The sequence below is a fragment of the Myiozetetes cayanensis genome, unplaced genomic scaffold (assembly GCF_022539395.1).
Source record: "Myiozetetes cayanensis isolate MyiCay16 unplaced genomic scaffold, myiCay2020 scf1, whole genome shotgun sequence".
Taxonomy (NCBI): Eukaryota; Metazoa; Chordata; class Aves; order Passeriformes; family Tyrannidae; genus Myiozetetes; species Myiozetetes cayanensis.
The window spans coordinates 53,832,610-53,852,907 of record NW_026086604.1 but is presented as its reverse complement, the minus strand read 5'-3'; the positions used below and the strand labels follow the sequence as shown (position 1 = coordinate 53,852,907).

Here is a 20,298-nt window from a genome sequence, read left to right as displayed (position 1 = left end):
CAATCTTCTATCTAGGATATAAAGAGCTTCCCATCAGAGATGAAATCAAGCTCTACAGTTTGATTCTGCTGTTTTTTGTACTGGGAATTCTGCCATCATTTTTTGCACTGGGACAGCTCATTAAAGAGTCAACGATAAAAAATTTTATCTGAGCCTTGTTATACTTCCTGGCTGCTTTACTTGCTAACAATTAATTTCTTTATCACCAATGGGCCTACTGGTGATAAAGTATCTGTGTTTTCTTATTCCTATGGGAAACTCCCATAAAATAGTTTGAAGAATATAGAAGGGTTTGAGAAACAATTTGCTATACTCCATTCACATATCAGAAATTAGGGAAAATATGTGTAGTATTTTAAGCAACATAAACGTAGTGCTAAAAAATTGTACACTTTTTTTTTTTTATTTTTAAATTTGAATGGAACAAGAATAGTTGCTGGGAAATATTTTCCATTTTTAATAATAAATTTTAGAAGATGCCATTTACTTTTGTAAATTTTTAGGACTCTTTGCTAATATATCTGATATGTTAAAAAGTTTTGAAAGACTTTATGTTCTATAATTATGAGATAATTTATACAAGAAGAAAATAAACATAATCTATTTTATTTTTCCTTGAGGTACTTCAGTTATACAGGTAACAGCTACAGATGGTGATGATCCTTCTTATGGGAATAGTGCCCGTCTGCTTTACAGTCTCATTCAGGGACAGCCATATTTCTCTGTGGAGCCGAAAACAGGTACTACAAATGAACTTGTAACTTGAAAACATTTTTAAACTAATATAATGGGTGCAAGCAAAAATATTTCTTCATGTCAATACAAAGATGAACTGATACCACCCTACACTCTTACATCTTTGCATAGTTCCTAGATCTAAAGAAAATTATTTTTTCCTTTCCCATAGGAAGTCGAAATTCTTTCTCTCTAAGACATCCAAACTTTAGTTAGCAAAATACCTTGTTAAAAAAAAGAGCTGGGTTACTAGTACCCCATTCAACAAATGCATCTAGGAACACTTCTCGTTTAACAGCTTTGTGACTCATTTTGTGACATTTCTACTTCTATGTTGGAGGAACCACAGATACGGGACATCCCTCCAAAAACCTACTTTCTGGTATGGTTATATATGGTAAAGGAAATATAGGGAGTATTCTGCTTCCCAGAACTCTAAATATGCAGAATGGATCTCTTATACAGCACACTTACTGTCATGAGTACTAATTCCCAGTATTAGGACAGTTTTGCTGTGCACGGTCTAGAATGGAAATTGATAACTAGGTCCAGTGATACATTTTTATACCCATATTATACTGTCAGATGTTGGGGAAAGAATGAGACTGTTATATGTTATTACATTATACTTTTCATTTTTAGGGGTCATCAGGATGGCTGCCCAAATGGATCGAGAAACAAAAGATCAGTATTTGGTCATCATCCAAGCCAAAGATATGGTTGGGCAACCAGGGGCATTTTCAGCAACAGCCACTGTTACCATCAACCTTTCTGACATCAATGACAATCCACCTAAATTTCAGCAACGTGAGTATAGGTTGTTTACACCAATTGAAGTCTTGAAGAAATTCGGATCCATTGTAGCTCTCTTAGGTTCACATGTAGGTCTTTTCAGAACAGGACAGTGCTTTGACTTCAGCATACAGATTAAAATAAAATTAAAATTAAAATAATTAAAAAAAAAAACCACAAAAGCTCAAAAATCATGAGAAAAAAATATCATTGCAAAAGATTTCAGACCTGCTGTTTTTACTTACTGCAGGACTTTGGAGACAAATCACTTACTAAACTGTTTTCCCTTTAGTTTGCCCTACCTAAGCACTATTTTCACTCACCTTCTTTCTTCTTCTCCTCTCTTCATTCTTTTTTGGCAGATACTGTAAACTTTTTGGTAAATGATGTGAACCTATCTGTCCAGGGAGTTTCTAGCAGATGTGAGAGCTGCTTACTGGGCTGTCAGGATAAACTAGTGAAACGCAGTTGGGAAGTGCAGTCCTCCACTGTATTTTCACCCTGCTAGTTCTTAGAATCATAGAATAGTTTGTGTTGATCTTTAAAGGTCATGTAGTTCAACCACCCCTTAATGGGCAAAGATCTTCAGAGCCCCATCCAACCTGACTTGGCATTTTTCCAGGAACGAGGTATCCACCATCTCTCTGCACAACCTGTGCCAGTGTTCACCACTCTCATTGTAAAAAACCTCTTTCTTATATCTAATGTGAATCTTCCCTCCTTCCTTTTAAAACCATTGCCTCTTGCCCTTTGCTAAAGTAGGGTTGAGAAGGGAGGACCCGTAAGTGGAAAGATTGTCATGCCCTGTACCCATGATCTATACAATGCTAGATTTCATCCTTTACTCTACTAAAAGTTAGGAACTTTACCCAGCTTTCTGAGAGCCACACACCATCATAGCTACAGCAGCTATTAACTAAGGTATATCACTAAACTGTGCCAGTATTTGTTTCTTTAGGACTCTACCATATGAGTGTCTCTGAAGAGGCTCCTGTGGGCACCGTTGTAGGCAAAGTCTTTGCAGAAGACAACGACATAGGGGAGAATGCAGCCATGAACTATTCCATTGAAGGAGATAGTTCACATGTTTTTGACATCATTACTGACAATGAGACTCAAGAAGGAATCATCTTATTAAAAAAGGTGAGATTTCAGAAACCTTCTAAAAAATACCTAAATACTAGAGAGAATTTCCACAAGCAAGCTGGGTGTTTAAAAAAGGCCTATTGCTTTGGATTCTACTATTTTTTTTTCTTTCTTTAGGCTTTGTGATTTGATTGGAATATTAGGCAGATGAAAAGAAAAATACTTTTCTTTCTGTTTACCTTTTTGACTCATTCCTGTTACTGCTGAATACAACAGTGACAGAGTTCTTAATGTCATCTCTAGCTGTGCAACATTGTGTATCCCATTGTGAGAAAATGTTCTATCTCTTCTGTGCATCATCTGTAAAATTTTTATCAATTTTTATCAGTGCAAACAATATTACTCACTTCCAACACCTCCTGTTATGTGAAGCTAGAATTTATTACAGTGTTAGATAGACAATGAAGGTTTTGTTATGACATAACTTTGAAAAGACACTAAATACACTCAAAAAATACCAGCTTATGAATTAAGATACTTAAAGTCCTTGATGCTGTGTAATTTTTTTTGGAATCACACAGGAGTATTTCTGGGGCATCTAGGACATCACCTGAAATGAAGACAGAGTTCGATAGTGTAGTGAAATCCAGGGCTTGGAAGAACTGAAAGCTATAAGTGTGGTAGTTTTGTTTGTTTGTGGTTTTTTGTTTGTTTTCTTTCATTTTGGCTTAGAGGTTTGGGTTTTTGTTTGTTTGTTTCTTTTCCTATATGGATTTGTTACAGTTCAGAAAGCTATTTATTTAGTAAGTATTTTTGTTATTTTTTTATTATTTCAGTAGATAAAGACTATCTCAAATAATAATGTAACTATGACTTTTTTTACAGTGTTGTCTGACTGTAGCATTAAAACCAGCCTAAATGTGAAAGCAAACAAAACCAGTTTAACTTTAAAGTGTTTCTAACATATATATAAAAAAAAATCTTAGATTTAACTAGTTTTAGAAATAACTGGTTTTTTTCAAAAATTCCCAATTGAAGGATAGTACTATTTTCTGTTTAATCTCACACCATTGAAGAAAGAAGTATTTTAAATCTCTCTTTTATTCTTAACAGACAGTGGATTATGAGAGCAAAAGAAGATACAGTATTCAAGCAAAAGTTGTAAACAAGTACATTGATGAGCGTTTTTTGAAAGAAGGACCATTTGAAGACAAAACCATTATCAAAATCAATGTGGAAGATGCTGATGAACCTCCAGTTTTCACCTCAGAGAACTATGTGATGGAGATTGTTGAAGGAGCTATGAGTGGCTCCCTGGTGGGGGTCGTAACTGCTAGAGATCCAGATAATGATGACAGTCCAGTCAGGTACTTAAAATATACTATATTTATATACTATAAATGTAGTTGAGATTTCCAAATGTATTTATGTTCCTTACCTTAGTTCATAATCACAGTTAATTTTGCTCTCACTATGACAGCCTACGTTACTCAAGATGTTATGGTTTAACCCACTTAGGCAACTAAGGACTACACAGCTGCTTACTCATTCCCCCAGCCATCGAGATTCAAGAGAGAATTGAAAGCGCAAAATCGTGAGAACTCATGAGTTCACATGAAGATAGTTTAATAATAATTAAAAAAAAAAAAAAAAAAAAAAGAGGAAAAGAACGTAACAGGGGGGAAAAAAGCCCAACGTACAACAAAACCCCAAGAAAACAAGAGATGCAAAAAAGACTCAAAACAATTGCTCACTGCCAGCCAGCTGATACCCAGCCACTCAACCCAGTAACAGTAGATCCTTTTTTCAATAACTTTAATAATAAATAATTTTTAAAGAGAAAACAGGTAATTAATCTTTAACATACGATTTATAATTAAAATAGCTTCCTGAATTACCTGAATTGACATCACTGTGTACTATGCAATTTAGACAAGCTAGGATACAGTGAAAAATAGTTGAGACATAAAATAATTTATGGTGTGTAGACTTCTAAAAGCAGGCATATATATGTATATATTATGTTATGGCTTCAGAGGTTTAGGCAATGATTTGTTATGATTTTATATTCATTTACTGTTATTTAATAAGCTAGTAATAGGTTGAAAATATACATGTGATTTTTCATTCCCACCCAAAAAGGGATAATTTAGTGCTTTATTTAGATGATTGCATATCTCCTATGTAACAATTAAATATTGATACATATCCATGACTTCTTAGTTAGAAATATTTTGAAAGCACTTGCATCAAAGTGAATATGTCCGCACTAGTCCCAACACAGTGACACATGAATTACCTCACTGAGTTTCTTTGGAGTATGTCACATCTAATATATGGGTGTGTTTACTGGTCTAAGTGCCATGCAAATAAATATGATTTTAAAACCATTGCTACCATAAATGACAGTAGTTACTTATAATATAGAAAACAAGGTGTGTTTCCTTGTGGAGCCCAGGTTTCAAAAGAACAAATTTAAAAAGTCATACAACAAAACCTCACTACATCAGTAATAAAAAATAACAAATACCTAATGTAGATTTTTTAGCAACTGTTTATCAAGAATCAGATTAATATTTAAAAACAAAACAAAACAACAATATTAGAAAACCCTGAACAAACTTTGATGTAGGGTATAAGGAATACTCACCTAAAGAGAAAAAACAAAACAAACAAACAAATAAACAAACAAAAAACCACAAAACACCCAACCAAAACTACAAATGCCAAAAGTAGATGTTTATAAATGTTAAAAATTCAGCTCAAATTGTAAGAACTTTCACTTACAGTATTGTAATGGTTCCTTGATTTAACCCTTACTGATTTTGAAAACAGAGAAAACATAACTGTAAATAACCAGTTAGAGAGTCATCCAACTTCTGGTGCATTAATTGAGCTGGAGTCCCAAGTGTCAACAGGAAACAGATAGGCTTTGTCAAGTACAATTAAAGGTACAATAAAAGGGAGTAGTTTCATGAAGAAATTCAAAATTAGAGTGGAAAGAACCTTGCAACTATTCAAACAGGTTTTATTTCCATGGAAGAGACTCTACTAGGAACTGCATTATATGGTATTTTTCTTTGTAGGTCATTTAAAATATTAGTAAATATCCTTTTTTGCAGCAATATCTTTGGTGAATTTTCTGTCCATCTCTGGTCTGTGATCAGTGGTTAGACTTTAACCATTTGAGTGGTATATATGTATTTACATTCTCATTTGCATGCCCACATACGGACATAGCATCTGGAGCCTTTTCAGGGAACACTCAGAAACACAGGACTCATTTGCAATCATCTCCTGCATTAGGATTTTGTACCCTGCCTAGACACCTCATTACGGATAGTTTTCTGTCTTTATAATGCCCGTTCCCTTGGCATAAGAGCTTGTCAGCAATAATAAAATAGATTTGCCATTATACCTCCACTTAGCTGTTGGTGTTATTCATTTCACAAGTGGCACTTTTGCTGTTTCTTTTCAATGAAGTCATTCACCTGCTGTGAGCATGACTTAGAAGTATGAATGAATAATGCATTTCAAATTCAGTTCACATTAATATAGATCTGAGACATATTTAGTTTTATAAAAAGAAGAGCTTTGATCTTGGCAGCAGTGAGTTTTAAATGTTTATAAGTGTACATTTTTCATGATTTCTGAGTTGTTGTAGCACACATTTATATGCATATATACACAACTCTGTTTTCTCAGCTCACAGTAGCTTTCCATGTCCTTGCCTCTGATGAAAAATTTTGGTATTAGGAAATCTCTTTATTTTTTTTTGGGTGCAGGTACTCTATTGTCCAAAGCATGCCTCTAAAGAGACTGTTCAGCATCAGTGAACAAAATGGAACAATCATTACAACTAAACCTCTGGACCGAGAGATAGCTCCTTGGCACAACATAACTGTTACAGCCACAGAAACAAGTGAGTAAGGAATTTAAGGAATGCTGTGCTTTATATACTGTGAACTGTAATTATCTTCTGAATATGCCTTCTTTTAAGCAGAGAATACATGGTTCTTTCTCATTATATTACTGTTGCCTGCTACATTAAGGAACATTATTAAAATGATTTGTTAAATAGAAGCAGAATGTATTTGAGCTCCGAGGTCCTGTGTTTTTTTCATAAAAAATGACCTTACAAAAAAAAAGAAATTGTAATAGGATCAAGAGTGTAATGCTTTCAAGTTACATTGAAGCATATGAATTGTTCCTGTAGTGCAAGATCTTAGGTTAAATTAGACCCTGGTTAATTTCACACCAGATTTTTGAATAGTGTGAAATTAGCCAGGGTCTAATTTAACACCAGTCAGAAACCTGTGGCTTAAATTAATTGTGAATGTAAGGCCCAAATCAGCTAGATTTCTATTTAGTAACAATTAAATCTATGAAGCAACTTTTACATAGATTTCATCTGTCAATTTTGTTTGGAAGTCAAATGCAAATTACCTCTGTTTGTGCTTTTGATGCTTTTGGTTCCCTAAATCTGGGACAACACTAGAAATTTAACAGTTACTGGTTTATAAGACAATTTAACAAAATATTATGGAATATTATTTAAAAATTAATTCCATCCATCCTCAGGAAGGAGAAAAACCATATGAAACTGGAGTCCAATCAATAAATCAGAGAGGTTTTGCCAAATGCTCTTAACACTTTTTTAAATCCTGAAACTCGTTAAATGCTGTTTATTGCTAAGACCACTTTAAAATCATATTCATAAACAGCACTGTTCCCCTCTCTATATATGTGTAGAACATTTCTGTTGGAACTGTACTATAGTATAGTCAGTACCCATTTTCATTGAAGTCTTTAATTTGTATTTAGAAATTGATAGTATTATCTGCTTTTTTAGCTTTTCCATGAGGTTTTAAGCATAAATGTGCTTTCCTTCTCATGTTGTTAGGTAGCTGGCAGGTGTTGGCAAAATTGATCTCTGGTGTAGTTTTGTCTTGTCTTCAATAGCACTATGGAAACACAGCAGGATGACTTTGGTTTGGACTTTTCTGTTTAGTTAAACAATAAAACAGGAATGAACTAAATGTTTCAAGTGAATAACTGTCTCCTGCATCAAAAGAAAGTGAGTCTTTCACAGCAATGAAAGTTGTAGAGAAACAGAGACCTCATTATGTTCATATTCTTATTCTTTATTTCTTTAATGATGATACGGTCACTGTCCATAACACTCTGTTCAAAAGCACTGAAGTTAGGTCACCTTGGTCTGGCATACCTGGAATGATTTATACCATGAACTAGCAGAATTTTAGCCCTTTTAATATAGTCATAACACATACTCTGGGCATGAGACATTTGGAGGATGACATTGTGGCTCCACTGAAACCAAATCAAAATACCATTAGAGTTCACTCAAACAAGATATTCACTACACCTGAAACACATATTAAAACTGCATTAAAACAGCAACCTCCCTAGGAGCCTGTTGATGCCCTGAAACTCATACAGTACACTATAATTTGCCTCCATTGAAGAGACAGAGATCAGAGATGAGTAAGAGAAGCTTCCCTCTGTTACTGTAGGCCTGTGGTGTGGATCATGCTATCCTTGTGCCATTGAGAGAGCATGTTTTAAAAGGATGTCCCAGTTTAAATGAGACAAGGGTCTTTTGCTGAGGATGGATTAGGAGGAAAAGACCCAAACTTCTCTTTCCAAGCAATTATAAATCCAAAATTAAGTGGCTTCGACTGAAGGAAAAAAATTATGGAAAAGGGAAAATAACAGCCCTTTATTAAAAGGTATGTGTGTATTAACAGGAACATGAAAAAAAAAAGTAAAATAACTAAGTAATACTCCTATACCCACCAATAATCTCCTTCAAGAACAAAACCGATAAACCGGTAAAAGGAAAATAGTTCAATTTCTTGCACCCTTTGGTGCAGTTCCAACCACAGTCAGCAGGGGGCGCCGTCGGGTCACTGGAGATGCAAAATTTGTAATGTCCTGTACCGTTCACCAGGTGGCGCTGTTGGGTCACTGAAGGTGCAAAAACTTGTAGTGTCCTATTGTAGTCACCAGGTGGCGCTGTTGGATCACTGGAGGAGTAGAACTTGTAATGTCCAGTGCCCGTCACCAGGCGGCGCTGTGAGATCCTTGGCTGCCGCCGGAGGTGGGGGGGGGGGGAAGAAGGCGAAGGATAAAAACAACAGCAATAAAGCAGAAAGTTCTCCCAATGGAAGAAAACTCACAAACTTCAGCTGATTAGGGTCCGTTGTAAGCAGGGCCTGCAGCCAGCCACAGCTGAGCCAATAGCAGCAGCCAGAACTCCCCTCCAACAGGAAAGAGACAAAGGAACCCGGCAGTGTCTGCAGCCCGCAGCAGGCTCCCCTCCAGGTAGAGAGACTGACCCCTCTCCCCCCAGCCTCCACCCCCTTCCAGTCACACACCAGCCAACTCCCCCCCTTCGTTGTCAAGGAAACTAATCTCGGCCATTAGTGGGCTCGGGCCAATTCTTTTGTTCAACTAATGGCTCATATACAGAGCACACACACACAGCAAGGGGAAAGGAAAGAAAAATTCCTTGCTAAAAAATCGGAACTATGACACCGTATCCAGAAGTAGGTCTAATTCACTGGAATATAAATGAAACCTGTCAGAGCTTGCAACCTGTTGAGACTTATTCCACTTTGTGTCTAAAATATTTCTTGATTTTCAAGAGAAATCAACTTTCCTTTGATCAATTTTTACTTCGTTGTAATCAGCTTTCACCTAGTACAAAGCTGAAGTATAAACAATAGTATTCTAACCATATCTGAGAACAAGAAATCCTTAAGTCACCATTATCCAGTTGACAGATGCTCACTTGTGCTGTTCCCCTAGGCTCAGTACTGGGGTCAGTCCTGTTTAATATCCTTATCAATGTTTTGGGTGAGAGGATCACATGCACCTTCTCTCACTTTACAGTTGACATCAAGTTGAGCTGTGGGAGTGTTGTTCTCTTGAAGGGTAGGAAGGCTCTGCAGAGAGATGTGGACAGGCTGTATTGATGGGCCAAGGCCAATTTTATGAGGTTCAACAGGGTCAACTACCGGGTCCTGCACCTTGATCAAAATAATCCCACAAAGAACTACAGGCTGGGGGAAGAGTGGCTGGAAAGCTGCCCAGAGGAAAAGGACCTGAGAATGCTGGTACACAGCTGGCTGAACAGGAGCTAGTAGTGTGCCCAGGTAGTCAAGAAGGCCAAGGGCATCCTGGCCAGTGCCAGAAAGACTGACCAGCAGGACTAGGGCAGGGATTGTCCCCATGGGCTTGGCACTGGTGAGACAGCACGTCAAGTACTGTGTTCAGTTCTGGGCCCCTCACTTCAAAAAGGTCATTGAGGTGCTGGAGCGTGTCCAGAGAAGGGCAACGGAGCCAGTAAAGAGGCTGGAGCATAAGTCTTATGAGAAGTGGCTGAGGCAGCTGGGGTTGTTTGCTGGAGAAGAGGAGGTTTGGGAGAGATCTTATCGCTCTCTACAGCTGCCTGAAAGGAGGTTGCAGGGATGTGTAGATCAGTCTTTTCTGACAGGCAACAAGTGATGAGAGGAAACAGCCTCTAGTTGTGCCAGGGGAAGTTTAGATTGGATATTAGGAAAATTTTGTTTCAGGAAAAGGTTGTCTAGCATTTGAACGGGATGCCCAGGGAAGTGGTTGAGTCACCATCCTTGGAGGTATTGAAAAAAACATATGAATGTTGTACCTGGGCACATGGTTTAGTGGTGAACATGGCAGTGTTATGGCAACATTTGGATTTGATGAATTTACAGGTCTTGTCCAACCTCAATGATCCCATGATTCTATGATTTTGTAATTGGTTTTACTTGATACTGATAGTCGTAAGCAAATTAACCCACAAAAAGCAAAGCAATTTTACCACCGAACCTTCCAAATTTTCTTTTATAGTGAGTTCCAGACTTAATACATTACAACAAAATTGACAATTCTTTGAATATTTAAGTAATGGATGATATAATCAATTCAATATTTAATTGTCTTCTTATTTTGGTCATATATATGTATATACTGTTGACAAACTTCTAAATTGTTAAAGTAGTCCTTTCTAAAAAAATTATTCCTGTCCATTTCTTTAGGAAGTAAAGAAATTTGCTTTAGCCAAATTATAGTCATATTATAATAATATTACAATAAATTATAACAATAACATTTTTTGTTAGTAGTAGTGTTTTTTGTCAGCCTGTTTTACCCCCTTCCACCCCCCGGTATTGAGGATGGATTCAAGGAATACTGACACCAACTTTAGAGAATAAGTGTATAAATTTATCATAGAGCAAAACTGTGAGGAATTAAAAAAGAAATAAGAGTGGCTTATGAAACGTTAAACTTAGCAATGCACTAATCATTAAGACAAAGAAAGACTTATAATGATTAAGAGAGAGATACATTACCAGCTACCCTAAATAATACATTACTATCATCCAGACCATGCTTCAGCTGGGGAGGCCCCTGATCACAGCGAAGGACTGGAGAACCCCTTCCTGGTAAATGGGAAACACTGCACAGCATGTCCACTGGTAGAGTGAAGCCTCCATCTTTCCTGCGAAAGGGTCCAACTTATATAGTGTTAAACAAACTGGCTTACATCACTTGAATGGTGTGGAAAAACAATCTGGCTTTCTTCTTCCATTGGTATTCCCCTGAAGCTTGGCTAAGGCCCAGAGGGAGACCCAGCCAGTCAATCTGGCCCATCTACTATCAGATCCCCTATGGTCTTGACTAGTCACTAAATAAAGAACTTATGGCTACACTGATATCTCAAATATGAACCAGATGTGACTATATGAAGCCTGTTGTTCTTCATAGCCTTGGCAGCAAAGAAAAGACATATTTATAAGACATACATAGGCCTTACTAATTATTCATAATATGCTGTGCTAACAAGCATAAGTGTGTATTCTTAAGGCATTACTAAGGATTATATAGCATCTTGGTTAATAAGCAGATATATGGCTAAATACAATACTAGGCTAGAATATTAGAATATTAGGTTGGAGAGTTCATCTTATAGTTCAGCTTTGGCTCAGGGCCAGTACTTCAGGTTCCAGCATTACATAGTGCTAGTATTATTGTTATTATTTTAAGTTTATTTTTTCTGGCTGATGATAGTGTTAAGCTTTTTTAAATCCTCTGCAAGTATTGAGTCCTATTTTGTCTCTAGAGATGGTCACTGCTTTTCTTTTCAAGTTAGTCATTTTGGTCCCTAGCAATTAAAGTATTATCTTCATTTTCACACAGATTCAGCCTATCGCACTTCACGCACTCTTCTCTTACACCTTGTCTTTCAAGGTCTGATCTCTCTTATAGAAGTTGTGACAAATAACTTTTCTACTCATTGAAAGATATTTAGCTTAATATAGGATATAAGTACAATAACTGAATTCAAGTTCTGATAATTTTCCTGTGTGAGGGATAAAGTAAGGTAAAGTAAGTTTTGCCTACCTTGTTCCCCAATGGCAACCAAAGCAGTACATCTGCTTCACCAAAACCATCATTAAATATCCACTAGACTCTGATTCCTGGAGTGGCTTTGTAATAGGTTGCTCGCTCTCAAAACAAAATAGGTGTGATTTCAGAAATATTAAAAACTTCAATACGTACAGAAATTCTCTTTTTTGTCATTTAACCATATGCTGGAGGGAAAAAACAAACACCAAAACAACCATGACACAACAACCCAAATATATTAAAGAATTAGAAACAAGACTATTGAAAAAAAAATTTTTTTTTTACTTAAAGAAAACAGATGTGATTCCAAAAACAGATCTAAATGTTTGTGCCAGCAATCCCTACAAAATGTAGGCTTTAAAGCTAGTATAGTATCCATAAATCTCACAAAAAACAGGGTAAGAATAGGCAAAGCTAGCTGGATCCTTCCTGTTTCACTTTCTATACAACTAAAGCCACCAAAGGTATTCCCTGCTTTCCATTAAGACCTACAAAATTTTCCTTTGAATGACAATGCAGTTGTATCTCTGCCCTACACATCCAATTCTGACTTCAGTAAAAGAGTTTAAGTAACCCCAGACTCTTGATATTATTTCTAAAAGGGATGTGGGCTACTCTTTATGTTTACCTAAAAGACAAGCTGAGCATTATTTCGTTACCTATTGTATTGTTATGAATGTTTGATTCATCTCACAAAGAATTATTTCTGAGATGGCTCTGACAGATCATAAGGTTTGGGAAATTAGCACAGCTTTAATGACTTCACAGGAGAAATAGAAATGAGAAACTGCTGACTATCTACCCCTTTATCTCTGTGGTAGTTGCTTTTTTTGCCATTTCCTTTGGCAAAAGACTCAAAGCTATCAGCATAGATTCCATAAGATCCAAGAAAACAAATGTTTGCTCCAAGCAACTAGTGAATTATACATTAAAAAAGTAATGTAAGAATCAACCAAAGTGAGGCAGTTGGAAAAAAGGCAGAGAGGAGTACGTTTTGCTTTTGTCTTAAAGGTTTATTTAACTAATTTAAGACAGTACCTTAAGGACTGTAAACAGGTCAGATGCAGTGACACTAGGACCAATCCTGAGACACATTTTAACTATAATGAATATTCTCACAATTGACACACTTCTGGTTTAGGTAGAGCAGATTGAGATAATGACATATTTGAGACATATTCAGTATTCCTGGAATGTCTTATTCACTGGAAAAAAATGTCTTTTATTCACTGGAAAAAATATTTTCATTATGGTTCTTAACAAACAACATGTCCACATTAATGTGAATGTTGCTACTGCAGAGAAATTTCTTGCCTACTAGAATAATAAATTATATTGTGGGGAAGGCAGACATTTCTTAGAGCTGTGCTGTGTAAGTGATGATTCAATGTGCTGACAGGTTTGATACCTGTCAGGTACTTCCAAGAGATACTCAATATAGAATCCAGGAATTAAATAGTAGTTTGGATTGGAAGGAACCTTTAAGTCATCAAGTCCAATCGTAAACCTAGAACTGCTAAATCCACGATTAAACCATGTGCTTACTGCCAGAACTACGTCTTTTCAATATCTCCAAGGATGGTGTACAAAATGCCTAGGAATTAAACCTGTGGTGTAAATAACACTCAGAAAAACAATAATACTTGTACCAAAAATAAAACTTTAGCCTGAGAAGCCTATCAGCAGTTCTGCCTTAGATTTGCCTGAGCAAAATTAGACTTCCTTGTGAGTATGTGTTTGGAGACTAGTGGATAGAAGAGCTCTGTCATTCTAAATTAAATCTTGGTTTTCTGTGTTGTCTAGAGTTTGGTGTCAGTGCCCACTACTATTTCACTGTCTAGCAGTTGCAAAAATATTTTTAAAGCATATAAATTTCGGTGATCTTTTTCTCCCAAACCTTCAAAATTTGATAATACTTAAGAGGAAGAGTAAAAGAATTTCTTAAAAGACCAATCGTTGTGGTAGCCATGATGTTAAGTGATGTAAGAAAGTCCAGTCAGCTCTTCCAGTCACTCCAGCTCAAGACTCTCCTACCACTGGTCCACTGGAGCCCAGTCTGGGGCCTGGGGACCCAAAGCCTCTGCCCAGGCTCAGGGTTGCAGCTGACACTTTCCTGTTTGCAGGCTCAGCCAGTAGCACAACTGAGCACATCTCAGAAACTCACAATGAGGACACTGACATGGTCAGTCACGCAGATTGACACAGACATCACTGGTGCACACACAACATGCAAAACACTCTCCAGAGTCACAAGCACACACACACTCATGGATCTCTTCTGTACCTAATTCTGTTTGCCCAACATCCCTTCCTGTATCCTAAGTCCTCTTGCATGCTTCATGGGTCCCCAGCTCACCAGCTAGTGCACAGTTGACACTTGCTGGCAAACCCACAGATCTCACATGTTTGTCCCTCATGCTCCCCACATTTGCAATTCCCCCTGAGCATATCTGCATGGAACCCTCGAGCACCTGTCCTGGATCCAAGGACCCCTACTTACTGTTCAGTCCAGTTTAAAGTTTGCTAGCAAAAACATACACACATTCAGGCACTTAGTCCCTGCAGCACACGTACATAAGCAATGAGAAAGAGTGAGAAAAGATTTGATAAAATGTAAGATGATAGGACAGGCTGGCGATCAGGTGCAGGGCTCAGCCAGGCAAATGCACTGATTGGACCTGTTTTGTATACAAACAGTCCATTTTATACCTCTTTCTATCTGACTCCTCTTTGTTCCTCCCTGCATGTTCCCCATGGGTCCTTACAGTTCCACTGATTTCCCCATCCCCCCCAACTTCTGGGATCCTTCTGATGTATAGTCTTATAAGCCCAAGTTGATCTACCTGGAATTGTAGCCCTGTGGTTTCTCGGTAGCCCGTCAATTATCATAAGGTTTGTTTCTTGTCTTTGTCTCCATGTTTACTTTGTCAGGTCTGTGTCTTTTTGTGTTTTGTTTCTGTTTTCCCCTTTTTCTCCATTGGTTTATTAGTTGTCAAGGCCACTGATCTGACAACTTCACGGGAATAAATATTCTTACACTCTCAGGTGCCGCCAACAGTTAGTGTATCTGACCAGGTTTGGACCTCATCATCCCCTCCCTTTATCATTTGTCCCTCAAATTTGTATTCCTGTATGTTCCTGTTTATGGCTTCCTCTTTTTCTTATTAATTCCTGTTGCATTGAAAAAAGGTCCTCGATCAGATATCCTTAGAAGAGCTGACACTCTTCTTATACACGACCTTACTTACGGCTAGTATAATAAATTGTTCTGTGTGAACTAAACCTCATTTAATTTTTCCAGATCAGGTTTTATTTTTTAACGTTTAAATTAGTTTCTGATCTGGTAAATAAAAGTATTAACAAATCCAAAATTTTACATGAAATGTCTTTTCTCAAGACTCTTATAATGGTATACTATTATATGAGTATAAAAATGTGTCTGTAGGTCTTTGTGATTATTTTCTTCTCTGTAGAATACAGGTAAAATTTTCTAATGTTTAGGTTACCTTAAAATACGTAGTAGATTATTTAAAACTTCTGATTTTTTTTTTTTTTAACCACTAGGAAATCCTGAAAAAATTTCAGAAGCAAATGTGTATATCCAAGTTCTCGATATTAATGATAATGCACCGGAATTCGCTAAATATTATGAAACATTTGTTTGTGAAAATGCAGTTTCTGGACAGGTAAGCATGGAGAAATTAGCCATCAGTTTTCTCATCACAATAAAGGTTTGGTCTGAGATGTTATTATTCTGTTTATAATTGATTATTTCCATTCTGTGAGTACAGGCTGCATTTTGTCTATTTCCAAAATTAGTTCTGTTGATATATCTGTAGTTTTAAATTTAAACTTTAGAACACTGACAGGTATTTCTCCCCCTTTAAAACAAAATCAATATATCTTGTTTGTCTCCAAAATCAGGTAATAAGACAAATACAGACATTTCTGTAAAGAAACATATGGCACAGATTTGTTTCATGTTAATGTCCCAGATACTAAATACAGGTCTAGTAATTTCAACAACAGTACAACATAGTCTGGAAGAACAAGGCTTAGACCAGATTCTAACCAGATTCGTTGAATCCTTCAATTAGAAATCATTTATTGTGAACTCAATTCACATCCTGTCTAGTTCCGTGGAAGTCTGAAAATGTTTAAAACATGGCCTTTGAAACACCTTGAAAATGGCAGCTTAAGCTATTGTTGTATTAAGCATCCTTCCCTGGAGATTTTTTTGCATTTCCTACTCTTCCCTGGCTGGATGGGGTAACATCAGTCAGCTGCCCTACTTCCCAGGTACACTGCTGTCTTTCCATTTTCCTCTTGTAAAAATGAAAACAAGGATGTTAAAAATTGGGAGCGGGGGCTTGGTTTTTTTTTTTTTGCTTTGGTTTAGGTTCTCTTGGTTTTGTGTGTGGGTTTTTTTAAGAAAAATATACAAAATAAGCAAAAACAACAAAAAAGTAACAATAAAAGTTACAGATAGGAAAATCTATATGTTTTCCCACGACTCTAAAGCATTGTTTGGACACACAAAAAAAGACCTGTGGGATACCTTTGATGATTCCATTCAAACATTTTGCTATGTTTTGGTTTCTAAATCACAGAGCCTCTCTTTTTATGACATTTTGGTTTACTTTGACCTTTATTAGTCTGCAGTTAAATAAAACTTTTCCTGTTGCTCAAGTAATTTCTTTATAGCCTTTTGCATCCATGTTCTTCTATAAGCATTTAATTTGTTTGTTCTGCATTTGGTAATTTCCCAGTCTGCTAAGAGTACCTCTGGTTCAGAGGTATTTGGAACAAGCTCATTTCTTTTGGTCTTTAGGTAACTCATTGACAGATCAAAGTGCAGGCATTAAATCAGCTGCACTCTGCGTTCTTTGACTTCGAGACACCATGAATTAAATATGGATGTTTATAAAATGGATAATTGTAATTCATGTTTTGGACTTGCTTACGATATAAAAACCCTGGTGATTTATTTCTCACGGTTTTTAATATTCTGCAGTCGCTTACTGATAAACAGTATCTGTATGCTAACCTATCAATAGCTACTTTTCAATATCAATTAACTATACATATTATGTGTTTTAGGAATCACTGGATAAAATGGCTCTGTAAAAAACTAGCAGTGGTAACAATAATTATAAACTCTTTGGGCATAGTACACAGAATAATTCCTCTTTGACATTGTAATACATGAATGAGGGATGAACATGTTATTTTTCTCATTTTACATATGGGAATAATGTTACTTTCATTTTGGAGTTCTTGGTTTTTTTCATTGCTATAGGCTTTTGAGAATTACAGGCATCTTTAGCTTAGCCTGTGGAGACTGTGACAGTAGTGTTAAATAATTTTCTCATTAACAAATGATCTTAGGAAGAACAACAGGAAATTGCTACTGAAGTGCATAATTATCACAGTCAGAGTTTATGATATTTTATTCAGTGTTTATGATTTAAACAGAATTGTTAGCTCATGTATCTTCAGTGCTATTAATCCTTTTTTTTTTTTTAATTTTTACTCACAGAAAAAAAGATCCTTTATTTTCATCAGAAAGAAACCAAAAGGTTCAAAAGTGATTTTATAGATGGCCTGGTTGTCCACTGAATAACAAAATTTACATTTCAGAAGAATCATTTTAAGCAGTTGAAGGACTTAATCGGGACATTAATTATCTTTTTATCTTAGCCATATTTCTGCAATCGACTCTAAACAGCTCAGGAATCTCCTTACATTTTGAGTTGAGATCAAAGCTTGTATAGCTACACTATCACATTTCAGTTTCTAAACCAGCAATGTCTACCCATTTAGCTGGAAATAATATGCTGAGAGATGTTTTCAGAGCTGTTCTATATGTCACTTATTTCCCTGATCTGAGCTGTTTCTACTTTTAGATATATTTGCATCTCCCAGTTTATAGTGTTTCGGGGAATGGAAGGAAAGACACAGCAAAGAGAAAGATATTGACAAAAAATGAAATGTCTTATTCAATCTAGATTTTATCTTGGTGTCTGTCTGATTTACTATAAAAGATACGTGGAGTCATGTGGCAATTAAGGTATTTTTACATAGCCTAAGAGCATGCTGGGTTGTGATATAGAGTATGAAATACACCATGAATAAAACTAATTGTTGTACTAATCATCCAAACTCAGACATAGTTAATAGTAGCTTCAGTCTAGAGAAGAGGGATTGTTTTGAAGTTTTGGATTTTCTGAAAGATTATAAAAATTCTTTGTCTGCTTTTATTGACTGAGTGCTGGTCTTCAAGTCCCTGTATGGTGTTTTTGTAAGAGTTACAGATACGTTTGACTTAGCCTCCAAAAGTCATTCAAACAAAAGGATTATATTTCAGTCTGTGGGACTATAATCTAAATTTGACAATAAAAATGGACGTAAAGAAGACAGATAGGTGTTTTTTGGCATCATACTAAATGCATTTATCATGTTTATTAGACATTTTGAATGGATTTTTCACTATCCATTTAATGTTATAGTTCTGTACTGTCCTATAATACAGAAGTCAGCTGTATACTAACCACAACTGAAGTTTTCTTTTGCACACTGAAAAACCACTTTCATTGCACTCCTAATATTAAATATATTATTTTCAAAATGAATTGAAGATTAAAATTGAACATTTCAAAATGTATCGAACATTTCAACATGAATTGAACATGTTCAAATGAATTGAATATCAATTTATTGAATATAAATTGAACATCTATAGGATAAAAGGCTATATAAAATAGCCTTCTATCCTATTACATTATAGTTATTATCAGATCAAATAGAACAACATTAATAAGATATTTAAACTCATGATTTCTTTTTTATTGGACCTTACAACTTTGTAACTGTATGTAAACACGGTAAATGATGGCCACAATGTGCTCATCAATATTTTCTTTTATATTTACTATTTATGGCTACGTAGAGTAGCTATAAACCTTTGAACTTCACGGAAAATATTCTATACAAATAGTCAGTGGACCAACTCTGTCCCAAAGGTAACACTGGAGACATCTCAGCAAGAATGAATCTAAACCTAAAAGCTTAATTCCCAAGGCATTCATAAATTAATTCAGCTGGAAAATGCAGTTTTAAAGTTTGATGTAGACCATAGCAAAATTTTTAAATGTAAGAAACCTGACCTTCCAGAATGTACCTATTTACATGTAGAGTAATTTCAGCACTTTTGTGAATGCTGGTCTTTCTTCATATCATGCAGGAAGCCCATTTCAGCTCAAGATAAGCTACAGGAAACATACCTACATTCTGAATTCATGCTGTCATCTCTAATGAGTATTTATTCTGGCAATTCTGAGTTCCTATAATTTGGGGATCATGTATGAAGTGACTTTGATATTGCAGCTTGCTTAGCAATTTTTATTAGATCCAAAGAAGTGACAAAGTATGCAGAGCACTTTGAGCTAGAGATGAGAAAAGAACTAAATTTATTTACTCAGTACTGAGCACAAAATAAAATAATAATCAGCTACAGTGAAAGTGAAAAGTACTCATTTGATATTACTTCTCTACATAATGAAATGACAAGAAAAGAGAGGAAATCTTTAAACAACTTCTAGGAGTATATGATTAATGTTAAAAATGAGCAGTTTGCTAAAACAGATCCTACCTAATAAGTCATGATGCAAAATTATTTTTGATAGCTGAGAAGTGAAAGTGATAGGTTAGTAAGACAATGTTTATTATTTCACATTGCAGGCTCTCTTCATCGTTTACAAAAAACATCTGAACAGTGAAGATAGGAAAATAAAAAGTTTAAAAAATAACAATGAATGCATCCCTTAGAGCATAGAAACAAGAAGAAACTGTGAAAGCAACATTTATTGTAGCAGACTCTTACTCTAAGCTGCACCTGCAGATGCACTGAATGTAACTTGTGACATTTTAAAATAGTAGGCAAAGAGGCCCATTTCTCTTTTATATGGACCATGATTCAACAACATTACCTCTTAGCAAATGGCAGAGGTGGGACAAGTTAATCAGCATATGCAAGCAAACATAAAAAAAAAAACATCTCAGTGTCATAGCATGAGCTTTGCAAATGTTAATCCTATGATGATAAGTACAACATTTTATTTATAGCTGAGCAGAAACATTTACAGTAGAGCCAGAGAAAACAGGTCAATACTGTGCCAATTTACTTTTTAAAACAGAAGCAGTCAACAGGAGAACATTGGTCTTGAGACAGAA

General features: G+C 35.9%; 1 protein-coding gene across 7 annotated transcripts in view; it reads left to right on the top strand.

Moving 5' to 3' along the window:
* CDH19 (cadherin 19) overlaps positions 1-20,298 on the top strand; it is a 115,451-nt gene that overhangs the window by 82,147 nt on the left and 13,006 nt on the right. For 4 of the 7 annotated variants that reach the window (XM_050323359.1, XM_050323369.1, XM_050323379.1 and 1 more), the window contains 6 exons: positions 621-740; positions 1,378-1,542; positions 2,486-2,670; positions 3,727-3,980; positions 6,399-6,535; positions 15,631-15,752. In XM_050323359.1, coding sequence (XP_050179316.1) covers positions 621-740; positions 1,378-1,542; positions 2,486-2,670; positions 3,727-3,980; positions 6,399-6,535; positions 15,631-15,752 — 983 coding nt within the window. The remainder of the gene's footprint in view (positions 1-620; positions 741-1,377; positions 1,543-2,485; positions 2,671-3,726; positions 3,981-6,398; positions 6,536-15,630; positions 15,753-20,298) is intronic. The other 3 variants (XM_050323388.1, XM_050323412.1, XM_050323401.1) reach the window with 1 other exon arrangement.